This window comes from Lycium ferocissimum, chromosome 6 (genome assembly GCF_029784015.1).
Source record: "Lycium ferocissimum isolate CSIRO_LF1 chromosome 6, AGI_CSIRO_Lferr_CH_V1, whole genome shotgun sequence".
NCBI classification, from domain to species: Eukaryota; Viridiplantae; Streptophyta; class Magnoliopsida; order Solanales; family Solanaceae; genus Lycium; species Lycium ferocissimum.
In genome coordinates this window covers 25,692,579-25,709,108 of record NC_081347.1, presented here as the reverse complement: position 1 = coordinate 25,709,108, position 16,530 = coordinate 25,692,579, and the positions used below count along the sequence as shown (strand labels likewise).

The window sequence follows — 16,530 nt, the reverse complement described above, 5'->3', positions numbered from 1 at the left end:
GAGAAAAGAGAAACAAAAAAGAGTTAGAAATTAGATATCTTATCTTTCTAAAGTACTATAGATATTTAGCACAAATACCTATCTTTTGTACCACTTTTCTGTTAATTCTTTGTACTTTAAATATGTCTTTGATCTTAAATGGTTATAGTTGAGCTTATGTTGATTTATTTTGTAGATTAGGTGAGTTATGAAGTATTTGAAGCTTGAGTTATGAAGTATTTGAAGCTAAACTAGAGTTAAACGACCAAAGAAACCACAAAAACTAAGCAAGGGTTAGAAGTGTGAACGTAACTCTACTAAATAATTAGTGAAACAAAAGGTCGAACTGCTACACTTTTCTTTTGGAATTGGGACTAATTAATTTGCGAAACTTGTCAAAAGTGTTTGCTGCTCCGTATTTCTCTAATTTGATTTTCAAGTTTTATATCTTTATATGCTCCGTTCTCACAATACTTAATTAATATCTAATGTGACTTTTAGGTAACTCCATTAAAATCAATGTCGGAAGTCTTCTATAACCATTATGATATACTAATGATTAGACAACGAGAACTTACGATCATTGTCTATCAGACATTTGCCATGTTTTAAACATGAATTGTAAGTTTTAGGAGGTGGAAAAATTTCATTTTGTTAAACCCATACTAAGATTGTTGTTAATAAATGCAATACTTTTTAGAAAATGAAGTTATATTTTTGAAAAATTCATGGTGTCTCAAAATTCTAGAACTCTATTTTGCAAAATATTGAAAAGTTTTTTTTTTTTTTCAAATTTGCAATTTGCACCCCTAATGTATGCATTCTTTCGCGATATACACCTTATCTTCAATTTTCTAATGATTTACACCTTAATCTCCTTAATTCCTTGGAAAATCATTAAAAGAATCTTTTTAATTATTTAAGAGAACTAAATAGAAAATTAGAATTAAGAAAGTAAAAGAAGAATTACTACTTAATATAAGCGAGCATCCTGGTGCTTTTGTCGTCCACACGGGGACACAATTGTAATATCGCATTGCATCCTGGTGCATTTTTTATATTAACCGAGTACTGTTGGACAATTATTAACTTATCTATTAAGTTACAATATGTTTATATTGTCTACAACTTTTAAAAAAAGTTATTACATGTAAAATTGAAAGGTTAAATAAAATCTAAGCATATTAAAAGAAGCTTGCTTTGGATCAACCTGAATATAATACTCCCTCCCTCCCATTTTAAACTACGGTTTTGGCTCTTTTTATGTTCATTATGAAAAATAATGGATAGAATGTATAGTATACTAAGTTATGCCCTATTTATTATATCCTTTTTTAAAATTGAGTAGTATTAAGAAGAATTACTTCTTTAACGTTAATGGTATAGTTGAAAAAGATTGCCAACTTTAATTTTGAATTCCTAAAATGAAGATTATTTAGGGACAATTTGTTTGAGCTAAAGTAATTGTTAAAATGGGAAGAAGAGAGTATTATTTTAGTGTTTGCACATTTTCATACGTTAGCAACTTAATTTACTTTTGCATATTTTATTCCGCAATACTAATTTTTTGAATTTTCATTGATGTACTTTTTATATCGTAATTTTAGTGTGATTTCGAATATGAATTTCTTAATCTTTACACATAAAATACTAAATTAGAAGAGACACTAGAAACATTACATTTTTTCATAGTTAACATTATTTGGAAAAAATGTAATTAAAAGATAATGCAATACTTTCACTTTACAAATAATAATAACACTAAAAATTGCTATATATGGTATTCTGCAATAGTTAATAGTATAATGTAGATTTCATTAAAAGGGTCAATTACACTAAGAAAAAGGAAAATAAATATCTTGTCTTAAGATAAACATTTGGAAAAGGAAAAAGGCAGCTAAAAGTTCAATTTCTTTTGCTTAACTTCAATATGTTTTGTGTTGTTTAATTTGAAAGAACATCTACTAAAGTATTGTGTGGTATCTAGCTTTTAATTAGTGAATTGTACATGTTTTCTTTATTTACAAGTTAACTTCATTGATTCGACATATATACCACAATATTTATAGCACAAAATATTTTGAATATCTCATGAAATCAAAATATTATCTTGCGACAAATGAATCCTACATATTGTAAAACTCCATTTGGTTATCGGGACTTGATATTTTTAAAAACATCCATTAAATGAAAAAGATGAGAGCTTTTATGCTAAAAAAAAAAAAAAATGTTCTTTAACTTTTAGATTGACCTTTTAAAAGTCTTTAGAAAGTATCAAACTATCTTTTTAATAAAATGAGGCAGTAAAAACAAATAAGGCAAGTTTTGAAGAAAAAAAATATAAGGTTAATTTTTATTGTCAATTTGGATGCCAAACACCACTAGTAATTTAAATAAAAGCAATAGTGAATACAGTAAAATACATTTGCTCGTTGCTCTCCGTAAAAGGAACCAATTCCAGCACAAAAAGCAAAACCGGTTCAAACATTGTTCACTTTTTTTCTTAATGGTCTTTGTTTTTATTTATTGCGTGGGGTGGAGTGTTGCCCCGTCAAAACTCTCACATTCAGAAGATGAAAGCTGCAGAAATGAGGATTCTACTATGGATGTGTGGGCATAGTAGGAGAGATAGGATTAGATAAAGATATCCCGAACAAGGTGGGAGTGGCCTCGGCGAAAGATAAGATGCGGGAAGCGAGGCTAAGACGGTTCGGACATGTGCAAAGGAGATGCACGGATGCCCCAATCCTCCCGTACGGAGGTGTGAGAGGTTGGCTTTGGAAGGTTTCAGGAGGGGCAGGGATAGGCAGAAAAAGTATTGGAAGAGGTGATTAGACAGGGCGCAGGTCCAGCTTACTGAGGACATGACCATAGATAGGAGGTTATGGAAGTCACTGATTAGGGTAGAAGGTTAGTATGTGGGTGAGCGTTGCCCTACTTATCCTTTCACACTGGTAATTGTAGTAGTACTCTTGTAGTTTATTGTCCTTCAATTTCTGTATCTATTGTTTCCTGTGCTTCAATTATCGTATTTATTTGTGGTAGTTAGGACTATTTTTTTAAAAAATTAGCTTTATCATGCTTTTTTTAGTAATTTGCCCGACTTTTTATATTGTTTTGAATTGCTTGTTCTTGTGTCAAGGGTCTATCAGAAACAACTTCTCTACCTACCAAGATAGAACCTCTCTACCTACCAACAACCTCTCTATCCTCCCGAGACCCCACTTTGTGAGATTTCACTGGGTATGCTGTTGTTGTTGTTGGTCTTATTTTTATTTATGGTTCTCTTATTTCCATTTATGTTGACAGAAAGCAAAAAAAAAAAAAAAAAAAAAAATTAAAGCTTTTTACTTATTATTTTTTTCAGATCAATATTACAATGACAATATATGATGATAAAAACCAAAGAGATCTTTCCTTAGATTTATGTTTATACAGAGCTCGATGTTTATACAGAGCTCTCTTTTTTTTGGGGGGGGGGGTGGGGATTTTCCTGAACTCTTTGCTTTGCCTTTATTCAGTGGCATTGCGATTTGCTTTTCAAATATGATAAGCTGCGGACTTTGGAATTCGTATTCAGTTACTCCCTCCGTTCATTTTTACTTATCCAGTATTTTAAAAATAAATTTTCATTTTTACTTGTCATTTTTAGCATATCAAGATAAGACAATTTTTTTTTTTTTGTTTTACCCATAGTATTAATTACTCACTTCAAATCATTTTTTAAATCTAATAAAAATATGCATCAATTAATATGGGTGCATTGGTAAATTATGAACTTCATTTATTATTTCTTAAACAGCGTAAAAAGTCCAAAGTGGACAAGTAAAAGTGAACGGAGGGAGTATTTACTGCTCCCTCTATTTCATAATAAGTGACTCTTTTAGCTCATGCACACACCTTAAGAAATTGCTCACTCCTAGAAAATTAGCAGTGTTTTTACAAAAATCACATGTAAAAATTTCAATTGTAAATCTAAATTATGAATGAAAATTTAAAATTGGAGCCAATTTTTTAACATTTCCCACCAAAATTATCCTATAAAAGGTGGTTTAAATTACTTCACGTGAAACTAAAACTAATTGCTGAGTAAATATGGCTACAAGCCTACAACAGAAAATACCCATGGAGTATTGAACTATTTCAAATGACTCTTCAAAATTTATTTGCATGGAGTGATTACTACTCGTTTTGATAAATAGGAGACGAGTTATGCTAGTATGATACTACGTATAATGTGAATACCACTTCATTTGACATAAAATATTATGCTTATATAATTAAATGCCTAGAAAAAAAAAATGTAATTCATGAATCTTGATTATTTAAACAAGTGCAATTTTGAAAGAATCTGTCCAAAATATTATTGAAATCCTAAAACGTCTCTTATTTTGAAAAACCTAAAAAGTCACTTAATATGGAATGGAGAGGGTAATTTTTTTACCCTTAATTCGGTTACTATTGCTTGTAACATACATAAATTAGATTAACATTTGAAATTTCGTGGCCAATCAAGTGACGTCACATAAAATGAGATGAATAAAGTTGAATATGTTGAAGAAAACAAAAAGAACATTCTTGGGTTAATTATTCTCTCTCCGTCCCATATTTTTGTCCACATTGCTATAAATATTCGTCTAAAAATACTTGTCCTTTTTCGAAACCACAACGTAATAAATTACTTTTTCCCTATTTTATCCTTAACATTGATTGTTTTTTAAAGTAACCAATATTGATTAGAATGAAATTTATTAGAGAGAGATAAGAGTAATGTAGAACTCCCTCTATCCCGTATTAGTTGTGCTATTTTATTTTTCGATAGTCAAGTTGACTAATCTTCGGAGCTAAATTGAACTAGATCAATTCAATATTTTAAAATTATAATTTAGATATTAAAAAACTACACGAAAAATACTACAAGATGTAATTTTTCTCATATTAATATGGTGAAAAAATATATTTCACAATGTTGGTTAATATTTATTTAGTTTAACTTTTAAAAAAGAAAATTGGACAAGTAATATGGGACGCAGGGAGTAAAAATATACTTTTATTTATGATTTTAACAAGTAACGTATAAAGAAGAATGTGGATAAATAATATGGGACGGAAGTAACTTAGAAACATACGAAGAAAGGAGTCGAATAAATGAGCCTTCATTTTCAAGGGGGTTGGGGGTTTGGCCGGGGAGGGGGGAGGGGCGAGGGAGAGGGCGCGACAAAGTGATGAAATCAATTTTTGTCATCTAATCATGGGCGACCTTCTTACTGTCGGCGACTTAGAGGTGGCTAGTGGTTACCGTTTCACTATCATGAACGTTATTATATTATATAAAAAAGATAAACAAAAACGATTTTTATCTAATGAAAACCCAAAGGTAAACATATTATAGATACAGAAAGTTGCTGTTCAATTTAGACAGATTTGTGGGTTTTATAGTATTTCTTACTCTCTCTCCTCTGTTCACTTGTCCTGTTGTTCATAAGGAATACTGCAGTCTCCTTAAAAATTAATAAATAAAATACATATTTTATCACGGTTCTCATAATAATACTTATATTAATTAATACCTTTGGATATAATTTGATGAATGAGTAGTTAATATTGAGGACAAAATAGAAAAGAAAAAGTTATTTTTCTCTTGATATGCTAAAGTGAATAAGTAGGCGTTTGGACATGTGATTTCATCTCATGACATGAAATCCAAATCATCTAACAAGGCATGATTTGGAATTTTAAATCATGATTTCAAAATTTTTTAAATGTAAAACTTAACCCATAAGTTTATATTTTGTAAAAAAGATCCATAAGTTGGTAGATATTTTTAACAATTACTCCCACCAACCTCATTAACTTCTACCAACCATTATTTATGTTCGTACCATGTGGGAGGATTATATTACAGAGTAATTACATTACTATTCATGTTAAATTTTCTTTTTTATTGAACTAAAGTTTGATCAATTGATATGTATTTTTTAGAAAGGCTATTAATAGCGTATTAATTTTGTTATGAATTATGACTTGCTCATTTGGTAAGATTGTGTAACAATTGAGAAAGTTTTAATAGTTTTCACAACTTGTGGTGTTTTTATGTCTATAAGAAAAAATACAACTTAAGAAATCCAACTGCATGTCCAAACATAATTTCATCTCATTGCTTCATCTCATGGCTTCAAATCATGATTTTAAATCATGTCTAAACGGCTCCTTCAGTGAAATTTATTTTTAGTCTAATGGACAAGTAAACGGATGGAATATATTTCGCATATATGAATAGGTTGAACCCGAAGTATTAGATTCTCTTGAATTTGAGAACTCATGGCAATTTGTTTGTTGAGAGTTATAACTAAAGTACAGATTGACACTTAAAATGGCATGATGAGAAGCGTGAATCATAAAAAAAGTAGTTAGTTGAGAGTGGATTATGTAAAACCAGCTCTCCACATACTACATGCAGCGAATGCAGGGAGGAAAATTAAGGGACAATAACCCAAACTAATTAAAGAGAACACAGTTATCCTTATGAGAGCTAATGTAAATTTTTCCTTCAGAATTCATCATTGACTTTCAACCTTTTCAAAACTTTTTCATATTGTGAAAACAAAATAAAAGCAACTTGTTACATTAAATATCCCCGTTTGGTTTTCCTAAGATGGACGATTCTTTAGTCCAAACTTTTTCGTGACTCTAGAACTTTGTTAAACACATAAAAGTCATTTCTAATTATGCAATATAAGATACGATGGGGTCATGGGATCTTATTTCATCTGTTTGTTCAATTTCTTGCTAGATCTATTAGAAAAAGATTCAGAACATTGTCCTCGGTAACGTAATTTAAATATTTGGTTTTTTCCAAAAATATTCCAATACTAAATACCACTTATAAGTAACCACGGTCAAAAAAGTAAAACGTGAAGAACAAACTGAAATGCCAATTATACCTATTTTGGTTTCAAATATAATGGATAACCATTGACCAAACTAGTCAAGAGACGGTTAAATCTAATTAATAGGATTGACACATTCTTACCAACCTAAGGTTACTTGTCCAATCCAATTACTATATTAGTATACTCTTAAATAAGAAAACAAAATTATATCCAAGCCACTATTGTGACAAACTAATATTCTATTAATCTCATTTCACATTCTACTATTTAAATTATACATTATATTAGTAAAATCAGAAAAAAATGTTAAAATAGTGATTAAAAGGTAACATCACATTAAAATTCAATCTTTGAGCAATTTAGTGAATTTTGCCACAACTCTTTCAAGTATTATAAGAAGAGTGCTTTATCACGCTTTCAATTATAATATTACAGAATTCAAACCTTTTCAACTATGTTAAAACGTCTTAACGTGGAAAAAAATGTAATACCGATAAGACGGAATAACATCCTTTATGCACGAACTACTCCGTTTGTCCCCATCTATGTGATGTAGTTCTTTGAGAGTTACATTTATAAATTATTATGATTTTATAGATTTTTTGAAATAAAATTTACATATTTAGAACTATGTAAAAAATAATAGAAGTCAACATATTGATGATTAAAAAATATTTATGCGACGTTTGGAGATTGGTAAAAAAAAAAAAATCCGTTTGATTTTTGAAATTCAAAAGATGTTACGTAAATTGAGACGGGGAGTATTATATTGGATATAAGTTCATTCCACATTATTGTACTTTATGAAAAAAGTGATGGTAAGTTTTGTTTTATAAAAATACAGTTAATTCATTTTTCTTTTAAATTCTACTGAGAAAAAGGGAAAATTTGAAGGGGGGAAAAAGGTGGTTTAAGAAGGAAAGAAGAGAGGAGAAAAAAGAAAAAAAAAAGTGGGCAAGAAAGACGGAACCGAAAGCAAGAAATTATGTAACCACCAGTTCTTTAATTACATTTCCTTTCTACTAAAATCCATATTATTATTACTTACTCTATCATCAAGAATGGCGAAAATCAGTGAACTGAAAAGAGAGTTACAGAGAGCGGTGAATTGTGTAATTGAAGAAGACGATGATGATTCATTAGAAGCTACTGATCAAGCCATGCAGTGTTTGTGTGCTTTAAAAGACTTGAAATTGAAATCTTTGAGTTTACCAATTACACCACCACATGAATTTGTTTGCCCACTTTCCAAACAGTTAATCAAAGACCCTGTTGTTTTGGCGTCTGGTCAGGTTTGTTCAATCACTTTCTTCTTTTTTTATTATTATTTTATATTTTTGCCCCTTGAATTGATTTCTTTAATTAATCTCTTTATCTATATACACTGTTTAAAATTATAAATTATACTTTATTTTCATTTTCAGATTTTTTTTGTTTGCTCTGTTGTTTTGGGTATTTTTTCTGTGCTTGGATACACAGTGCTCGAAAGTGTAATTTTGTTGCTTTGGTTAGCTATTCACCTCTGCTTTTGTGGTTCTTGAAATTATTCTTATTCATTCAAGTTTGGGTTTACAGGAGTATGTGATTGACACATATCTCACATGTGCACATTTATTGTGTATATATATTTTCATTTATAGTTTTGAGACTTTATGACTGTGAAAAATCTGAATATTGGGAGTTTTTTGAAAAGAAAAAAAATTAGGGTAGATAAGAATAAAAGAATTAAATTTTACTGCTAACTTCTCATCCTGCCAGGGCTATGTAGAAAACTTTCCTTACGTTCACCCTGACATTTCTTGTTATCTACAAAAGAGTGAAAACTAGGTGGCAGTGATATATGAAAAAATGACCCAAAAAAAAAAAATGCCGCATATTTGAAGCACAATGTTCAATTTCCAGATTGTTGTACCTCTTGATTGAAAGGTTGTATTGTTCTGTGGTGGTGAGTGTTTGTCATGAATATCACGAGAGGCGGATTCGGAATTATAAAATTGTTCAACAACATTGTAGTTTAAGCCAAAAGAAGTGCTACACCTGCTGCCAGTAGCATGGCGTTCCTCTAGCCGTCAGGAAAAAGAAAAAAAGTAAACTATAAGATAAAGGCTACCTGTTAGTACTTTTTCTTAATTAGGAATGAGAGGGAATGCCGAGGGTAGAGGGGTTTGGTCTGAAGGTTTAGTTAAAATTGCTATCATAGTGTTGTTTAAGAATATTTAGAGAAAACAAATATCTGTAGAACTTTTCTAGCAGTTGCAGTTTTGCAGTTTTCAAGAGTGCAGGATCACAAAGCTACCTCTTCCTGAAATTATTCTCTGGCTAGATTTACTTGTGTTATATTTGGTTTTCACATAATTATACGTGGTGAAATTTATTTGAGAAACAACTTGATTGCTGGAGAGGAGGCTTCAGACAGTACTACTGTATGTTATTCAGTACTATAAGTTAAATTAGCTAAGATTTTGCATTTCCAGCGTCAAGGAAACACAGACTTCCTTGATTCCGAATTGCCTTCCTCTCAGGGTGTGTTTGGTATGAAGGAAAATGTTTGCCTGGAAAACAGGTGGTTTCTTACTTATTATTTCTAGTGTTTGGTAAGTAAGCGAAAAAATATTATCCGAAGAATATTTATGTGTAGTCTAGCAAAACAATATGGTGGTGGGAAGTGGGGGTTCGTGGGTGGGGGCGTTGAGTGGGTGGGGAGTATATGATGAGCTTGGACTGTCATTGATGGAAAATGTTTTCCTTCATACCAAACACACCCTCAATTTCTGCTGTGGCTCCTTCCTGATGAATTCTCTCTTTCAACTATTCTATTTGGAAACTGCTATGCTTTTTTCATCTTCGTGATTGCGCTACATACTTAGATTAACTTGGATATCACTAGATGGTTGTTTTCATTAAAATTTTTGGATGTTATGGTTGTTTGCAGACATATGACAGACCATTCATTCAAAAGTGGCTGAAAGATGGCAATCGTACCTGCCCCGAAACAAAGCAGGTTCTCTCCCATTCAGCTCTCACCCCGAATCATCTAGTGAGAAAAATGATTTCACAGTGGTGCCTGAAGCACGGAATTGAGCTGCCTGGCCCTTCCCATGATGAGGACCAGGATATAGTCACAAATGCAGACCGAGATCGTTTAAATTCACTGCTTGAGACATTGTCCTCCAGTAATGTCCCGGAGCAGAAAAAGGCTGCAAAAGAAGTTCGGGTGCTGACTAAACAGATGCCATCTTTACGGGCTGTATTCGGGGAGTGCAGTGATGCTGTTAACAAATTGCTAAGTCCTCTCTTGTCTGGAAACGTGAATAGTCATCCTGATCTACAAGAAGATTTGATCACTACAGTTCTGAACATCTCAATACATGACAGCAATAAAAAGCTAGTAGCAGAAAATCCTATTGTCATTCCTTTACTTATTGAGTCGTTGAAGTTCGGAACGCTTGAAACAAGACGCAATTCTGCTGCTGCTCTTTTCACATTATCAGCACTTGATTCAAACAAGGATATTATTGGGAAGGCAGGTGCTTTCAAGCCTTTAGTCGAACTCCTGGATGAGGGACAACCGTTGGCCATGAAAGATGCTGCTTCAGCAATTTTTAATCTCAGCATTGTCCATGAAAATAAGGGTAAAGCTGTTTCTGAAGGAACAATAAAGGTGATTATGAAGAAGATCAAAGATCGGATACTCATTGATGAATTATTAGCTATTCTTGCCCTGCTGTCCACTCATCACAAGGCCATCGAGGAGATGGGAGAGCTGGGTGCAGTCTTTTGTCTCCTTAGTATTATTAAGGAGGACACAAGTGATCGCAACAAGGAGAACTGCATCGCCATTCTTTACACAATGTGCTATAACGACCGAACAAAGTTGAAAGAGATATGGATAGATGAGAGTACCAATGGGACCATAGCTAATCTTGCCCAAAGCGGGACCTCTAGAGCCAAGAGGAAGGCAAACGGCATTATTGAGCGGCTAGACAGATATCTTTCTCTTGTGCACACTGCTTGAGGCTGAATGTTTGTGTATGTACATTCCTAATCACCCCATGTAAGTCCTCTTGATTCCATTAGACCTTATACAACCAAGTCTCTGTCCTTGTAGGGAGATATAAATTCTTTTAATTGTCCATTTTGAGGCTTGTACAGTACTGTGAAATTCTCTGCATTATGTAGCATTGTTAGTAGTTGATCACCTTTAAAGACAGATATATCCTGCTTATGGCATAACTTTCAAATTGTTACTGTCTTGCTTTAGTATTAGTTTTGCCATCTCCAGTGCATGTGGCGTGTAAAGGTGAACATATACAAAATATTTTCAGATGGTTTAGTGTTCTTAAGTGGATGTTTGGATTGTGGCAAATGAGGGGCATCTTGAAATCCATTCGAATTATCTTCCTTTCTGATGAAGGGATGAGCAAATAGCAATTCCTTTTTCCAGATTTGGAGCAAAAATATCCATTTTTCGGTTATGTAAAGAAATCTTCCCTTGATATGAAGTTTAGACTTTAGAGTTTTGAGTTCCATCAAACATTAAGCCATTACAAAGAACGTGAGTGGAATTAGTATAGTTTCATTTTTCAGGGACTTAAAACAAGCAGTAATATCATTTGATGTAGAAATCATTCATATACCTATTGCTAAAAAAGATTTCATTAGCTCTATGCTTTGCTGCATATTTGGAGTCAAAGCTCACACTGAAAAAAAACTAAAAAGTAAAAAAGAGCATGAAATACAAAGACTGGTGCACAACATAGAAACATTCCTCCTAGATTAGCTCTTAATACGAATAAGAGAAACTCTATTATAGCCATTTTCTCAATCTCTGCGCCTAAGATTGAAGTTGTTATGTTGTTGCTGTTTTTTGTCAAAATCTCCATAGCCTTGGCCGATTGTAGCTATGCCTTGCAAGGTGGAGCAAGGCATCTTGAGAAGAATCCAAACATTCTCTTCTGTATCCAAATCAATAAGGAATGATAAATGGTTAGGAAAATGCTGTTTTATCAATTGGTCTAATGTGAACAGTGTCATTGAATGTAAAGGTGAACTCACTTTCTCAATTTTCATACTGCTTTGTTTCAATATTTTCAATATATACAAACAGAGAATAAAAAAAACTTGAGTTTTATAATTATATTGGACTAACGGAGTTAAGTCATTTTTCGAATGATAGCTCAGTCGTATAGATGCCACCTTGCATTTTAGAGGTAAATTCCAAGATGATTCAAAGTGCGCAACTTTTTTTTTTTTTTGGTGTATTTTAATGTGTGTTACTAATATGTCCATGATAGTGCAGATTGGTGATTTGACAGATATTGTCGGTATTCTTAACAATCAAATAATTGAAGAGAAGTATTTAATATGAAAAAAACAAAATTGAGGGGTCAGTTGACTTTATTTTTATTGTTTCTAGATCTTTAACTAGCATTTCCAAAAACATGATTGTCTATGTCTGATCCCGCTATCAAATTTTTGTAAATTTTGTGCTGAAAGAAATTATAATGACAAGCTCAAAATAAGAAAAAAAATCAAGGAAGGAGCAAAAAAAAAAAAAAATTACCCACACAAATTCAAGTGTAACACATTAATTAATCATGCAAAGTGATAAAAGTGTTGAGCAAAACCACATATTAAGCATTTATTAATTATGGATATTTACATATTTAACCGGTCGGCCAAAAATAGTTACAGCCACTGGCCAATATAGAAAAAGTATACATTAAAATATGTATATTTTTTGTAAATAATAATTAAAACAAAACATATATATTTGCTGGCTGTTATATGGGTAAGCGGATATATAGTGTAAAAATTCGTATTGCGAACCGTAAATTCGTTTTCAAGAAAAGAAAAAGGATGGAGAGAAGGACTAACTTTCTTATAGCCAGGAAGGAGATGAGGAGGAATTTTGTAAAGATATTCATCCACAGGTTTAGCATTTGTGGGCCGTTGGGCCGACTTCATTGTTGTGTACTGCCTTTGAGGCCCACTTTCATTCCTTGCTTTCTCTACTTTACCTGTCCATTTCTGCTCTGGACACCTCTTCTTCTTATTAATATCTCCCTTTGTCTGCATTACAAATATTTTTCCCCACATTAATTGGCAATATTGCTATTTCTACTGTTGTTCTGTTTCATAAATATTGCTACTTTCTACCTCCAATTTCTTTTCGAAATGATTATGATAAACGAGGATCAAATATGTTATTATAATGATAAAAAGAAAATTCAAAGGTATTCACTTGTGGTTTGTGGACTTTCTTTTTTGTATCTTGTTAGTTTAGCGTTCGTTCTGCAGCAATGTCATCTCAAAGATTTGTAATCTCTTAGCTGAAAAAAAATAGATCATAATATTCACTACGAATTTTCTAGTGAAAACTCGTACACCATTAGCAAATGTGAAATTTTAGTGCTAAAGAATTTAAATTTTGATACGAGCTTAAATATGGCGACATGAACAAAATTCATATATATGTCTCAACTACATTGAGATGTAATTTAACAAAATGATAAATGGTCCTTAATGTATGGGGGTTGGACTATTTTAGTCCTTCATATATACTGAAATAGTCGTTAATGTATAGAAAAAGTGATCATTTTAATCCTTCATATATATCACGTAACCAAAAGTCCTTAATTTATAGAAAAAGTGATCTTTTTAGTGCTTCGTATATACCAAGTAATCAAAATAATCCTTAATATATGAAAAAATGATCATTTTAATCCTAAATCATAAAAGTAACAGTGCAAGTATATGATATATTTTTATATATTAGGATCATTTTAATCCTAATTTAACTTTTATTTTATTCTTAATGAGATAATTTTTTTTTCACATAATTCTTTTTATTTCAGATCACATATCTTTCTTTTTATTTTAAATTTCGCGTTTAATCAAACACCTTGGCATAAATGAACAGAGAGGAAGTAACATTTATCATAGCATATCGTATCACATGATAGACGGCCGAGGAGACAGTTACTGAACACGCTGTACATGTATGAATAGTTGACGATATATGTCTTTAAACATATTTTATACTAAGTTCGAGGCAAATAATGCTCTCAAAGTCAAGCATCATTTCTTGACTTCCAAGTCCAATGTTGAAATTGGGTTGAGTTTGTTGGAAACTTTGCTACTTCCAATGACTCTTTGAGGGAAACGAGTTCTTAGATTCAAAATCTAATTCAAAGAAGGCCCTTTTCTTATTGCCGTAATAATTGTACTCTATATCACCAGGGTTACTTAATTATTAGGTTGACAGGTATACAATTTCATACCAGAAATTTCAACCGGCTATCATGACTATATCATATTATTACTTTGTTGGGGCCCAAATATTGGTCACTTTAACAAATTACATTATATTTGCTGTATTTGACATTTAAAAGAATAAGAAATTATTTATTACATTTTTCGTAATATATCCTTACTGCTCTGATAAATTAAATGAAGCATTAATGAAGTTAAACATTTCTGATAAATGGTAAATATAGGCAAACATTCTTATGGTTATGGTTATTTAATGTGTATAGTAACAGTATATAGAAACCCTAAAGATAACTAATATGGACAGAAAGGAAGTATTTTTCTTATTTGATGTTTAAATTCTAATTTCATTGATAATACTCAAAAACGCTTTATTTAACACAACTAATAAGTATAAACACGATGAAGGTTTAGTTTCCAAAACCTAACTACCATAAGGATTACATTAGGTCACTCATTTATTCAATTTAGTAAGTGTAAATATAAATAGGCACTAAAAGGAGTCTAAGTTATCAAGTTGTGGGGCAGTGGCGGAGCCACTCTTGTTTAAATTGATGCCTTATGCTCAAAACTACACTTTGTAGATAGGTAAAATGATTTTTCCTATATGTATATGTTATCTGTGAATACCTTTAGTTTCTCTATGTGTTTATACTATTAAAATTAGCTCTGAAATTTATCCGCCGCTAATTCATGTTTTTTAATATTGGTACTTCTTTTACATTTTGATTCCCTTAATGAAAATACCGGTAGAATCATGAGGTGTGGAGGTAAGAAGATAAAAAAGAGAAAATCCCCAATATACTACAGTAAAAAGGGGGGGGAAAAAGAAAGAAGAAAACAGACCTTTGTGTGAGGAGGATTAGGGATAGCATAGAAGTGAGGTTTCTGGTAATGAACAACATAAAGATCATCTTCAACTGAATGGCGAATCAATCCGGCTTGTCTGGCAGACTCAAAATACTGGGTGATTGGCAGCTCATTTGCCTTGTCCCATTCTCCAAATACTGGAATCTGCACTCCAGTACTTCTTTTAAACTCCTACAATACGTATGATGTATCATATTGTGAACAAAATGCTTTCAAGAAATTAATTACTTGCCCCATATAGAGAATTAAGAGGAACTTACCATTTCCATCATGTGTTTAATTTGGACCAGCTAATGAAAGATGGGGAAAATGGACAAAGGAAATGGATGGGTGTGGAATATTTCAGGAAATTTCTTTTTCTTAATTCTAGTTTTCCACTCTTGTCAGCTACAAGTACTCAAAGAGATGGAGTTTACTTTGTTGGTTGGGTGAGTGGGGCATTGCATATATAGGGAGCTATATATCCATCTATATAGGTTTCAAATAAGTTTGGTAGTAGCATAATCTACAATTTTAAAGGTCAAGCAAAGTTTTCCACCTTTAATGGAAACACCCTCCACCAAACGTTGCGCTTTCAATATAGTATTAATTAAAATAGGACTTGATGAAAAATACTAAACTATGACATGAATTGTACCTTTCGTTTTCACTATGAAATTAGTGAACATCAATTTTTACGGGCACTTTTATCATTAATAAATGTTAGGCGGTTTAATTATTCACGATTACTAGAATCTGAACTCATGGACTGTAACTTATAATTTGTCAAATATGTTCTTTTTGGCCAACCAAATTTGACATTCTATCTGTTTTCACCTAAGATTATCAATTTAGAGCATAAGGTGTAGCAATATGCACTACTAGAAGTAAAGGTTTTTTCCACCGACATTCAGACGAAAATTTATATTATATAGTATGATTTTCCATCTTATTCCCATTGCACTAGCTCACAGGGAAAACGCAGGTGGGAAACATGTTTCTATTGAAATGTTGGAAAACTTCCCAATTTTTCCGTGTGAAAACATTTAGATTTTTCCAACATTCGGTGGGAATAACCACTGAACATTTTTCTGTGGGAAATTTCCGTGGTAAAATAGTGGCTTTTTAGTAGTGATATGATTCGAACAAAATGGTGAAGACTTAATTTTCTAACTTGAACTAGAATCATCTTAAACATTTTCTTTTAATTTTCTAACTTGAACTTATAATATGGTCAACAAAGTTTTTATAAGGTGTTTAACTTGTAATAATAATTATTGTTGTGAAGTTGAGAAGATATTCAACCCAATACTCAAAAGCGGAAAGAAATAAAAGGAAACTTTTTTCTTTGTTGGTTTTCGAGTGTTATTGGGATTTAGATCCTTTCTAGAAAAGAATTAGACCTAGTAGTATAAATACATGCTACCTAGGATTTATTAAGAAGGACAGAACATATAACCTAAGAGAATTTAATCTTGTAACTTACTTTACAGAACATATAACCTAAGAGAATTTAATCTTGTAACTTACTTTCTCC

General features: G+C 31.8%; 2 protein-coding genes across 2 annotated transcripts; one reads left to right on the top strand and one right to left on the bottom strand.

Moving 5' to 3' along the window:
* Nucleotides 1-7,715: 7,715 nt before the first annotated feature.
* On the top strand, nucleotides 7,716-11,391 carry LOC132059569 (U-box domain-containing protein 9-like). The gene is made up of 3 exons (XM_059452211.1): nucleotides 7,716-8,164; nucleotides 9,805-10,926; nucleotides 11,198-11,391. Exons 1-2 carry the CDS (start codon nucleotides 7,934-7,936, stop codon nucleotides 10,885-10,887), a joined length of 1,314 nt encoding a protein of 437 aa, XP_059308194.1. The 5' UTR covers nucleotides 7,716-7,933; the 3' UTR covers nucleotides 10,888-10,926; nucleotides 11,198-11,391.
* A 72-nt stretch (nucleotides 11,392-11,463) lies between these two features.
* On the bottom strand, nucleotides 11,464-15,511 carry LOC132059570 (uncharacterized). Its single transcript, XM_059452212.1, has 4 exons — nucleotides 15,275-15,511; nucleotides 14,991-15,185; nucleotides 12,750-12,944; nucleotides 11,464-11,827 (listed from the first exon to the last, which is right to left on the bottom strand). Exons 1-4 carry the CDS (start codon nucleotides 15,284-15,286, stop codon nucleotides 11,774-11,776), a joined length of 456 nt encoding a protein of 151 aa, XP_059308195.1. The 5' UTR covers nucleotides 15,287-15,511; the 3' UTR covers nucleotides 11,464-11,773.
* Between the last annotated feature and the right edge of the window lie 1,019 nt (nucleotides 15,512-16,530).

What these genes read in the sequence shown, in the direction of transcription:
- LOC132059569 (XM_059452211.1), top strand. Translation starts at nt 7,934, where the DNA reads ATGGCGAAAATCAGTGAACTGAAAAGAGAGTTACAGAGAGCGGTGAAT. An exon ending in TTGTTTTGGCGTCTGGTCAG is followed by an intron (nt 8,165 to 9,804) that starts GTTTGTTCAATC and finishes GGTTGTTTGCAG; the next exon opens with ACATATGACAGACCATTCAT.
- LOC132059570 (XM_059452212.1), bottom strand. An exon ending in CTAATCCTCCTCACACAAAG is followed by an intron (nt 12,945 to 14,990) that starts GTCTGTTTTCTT and finishes TTTGTAATGCAG; the next exon opens with ACAAAGGGAGATATTAATAA. An exon ending in TCCTTCCTGGCTATAAGAAA is followed by an intron (nt 11,828 to 12,749) that starts GTTAGTCCTTCT and finishes ATTTGGATACAG; the next exon opens with AAGAGAATGTTTGGATTCTT.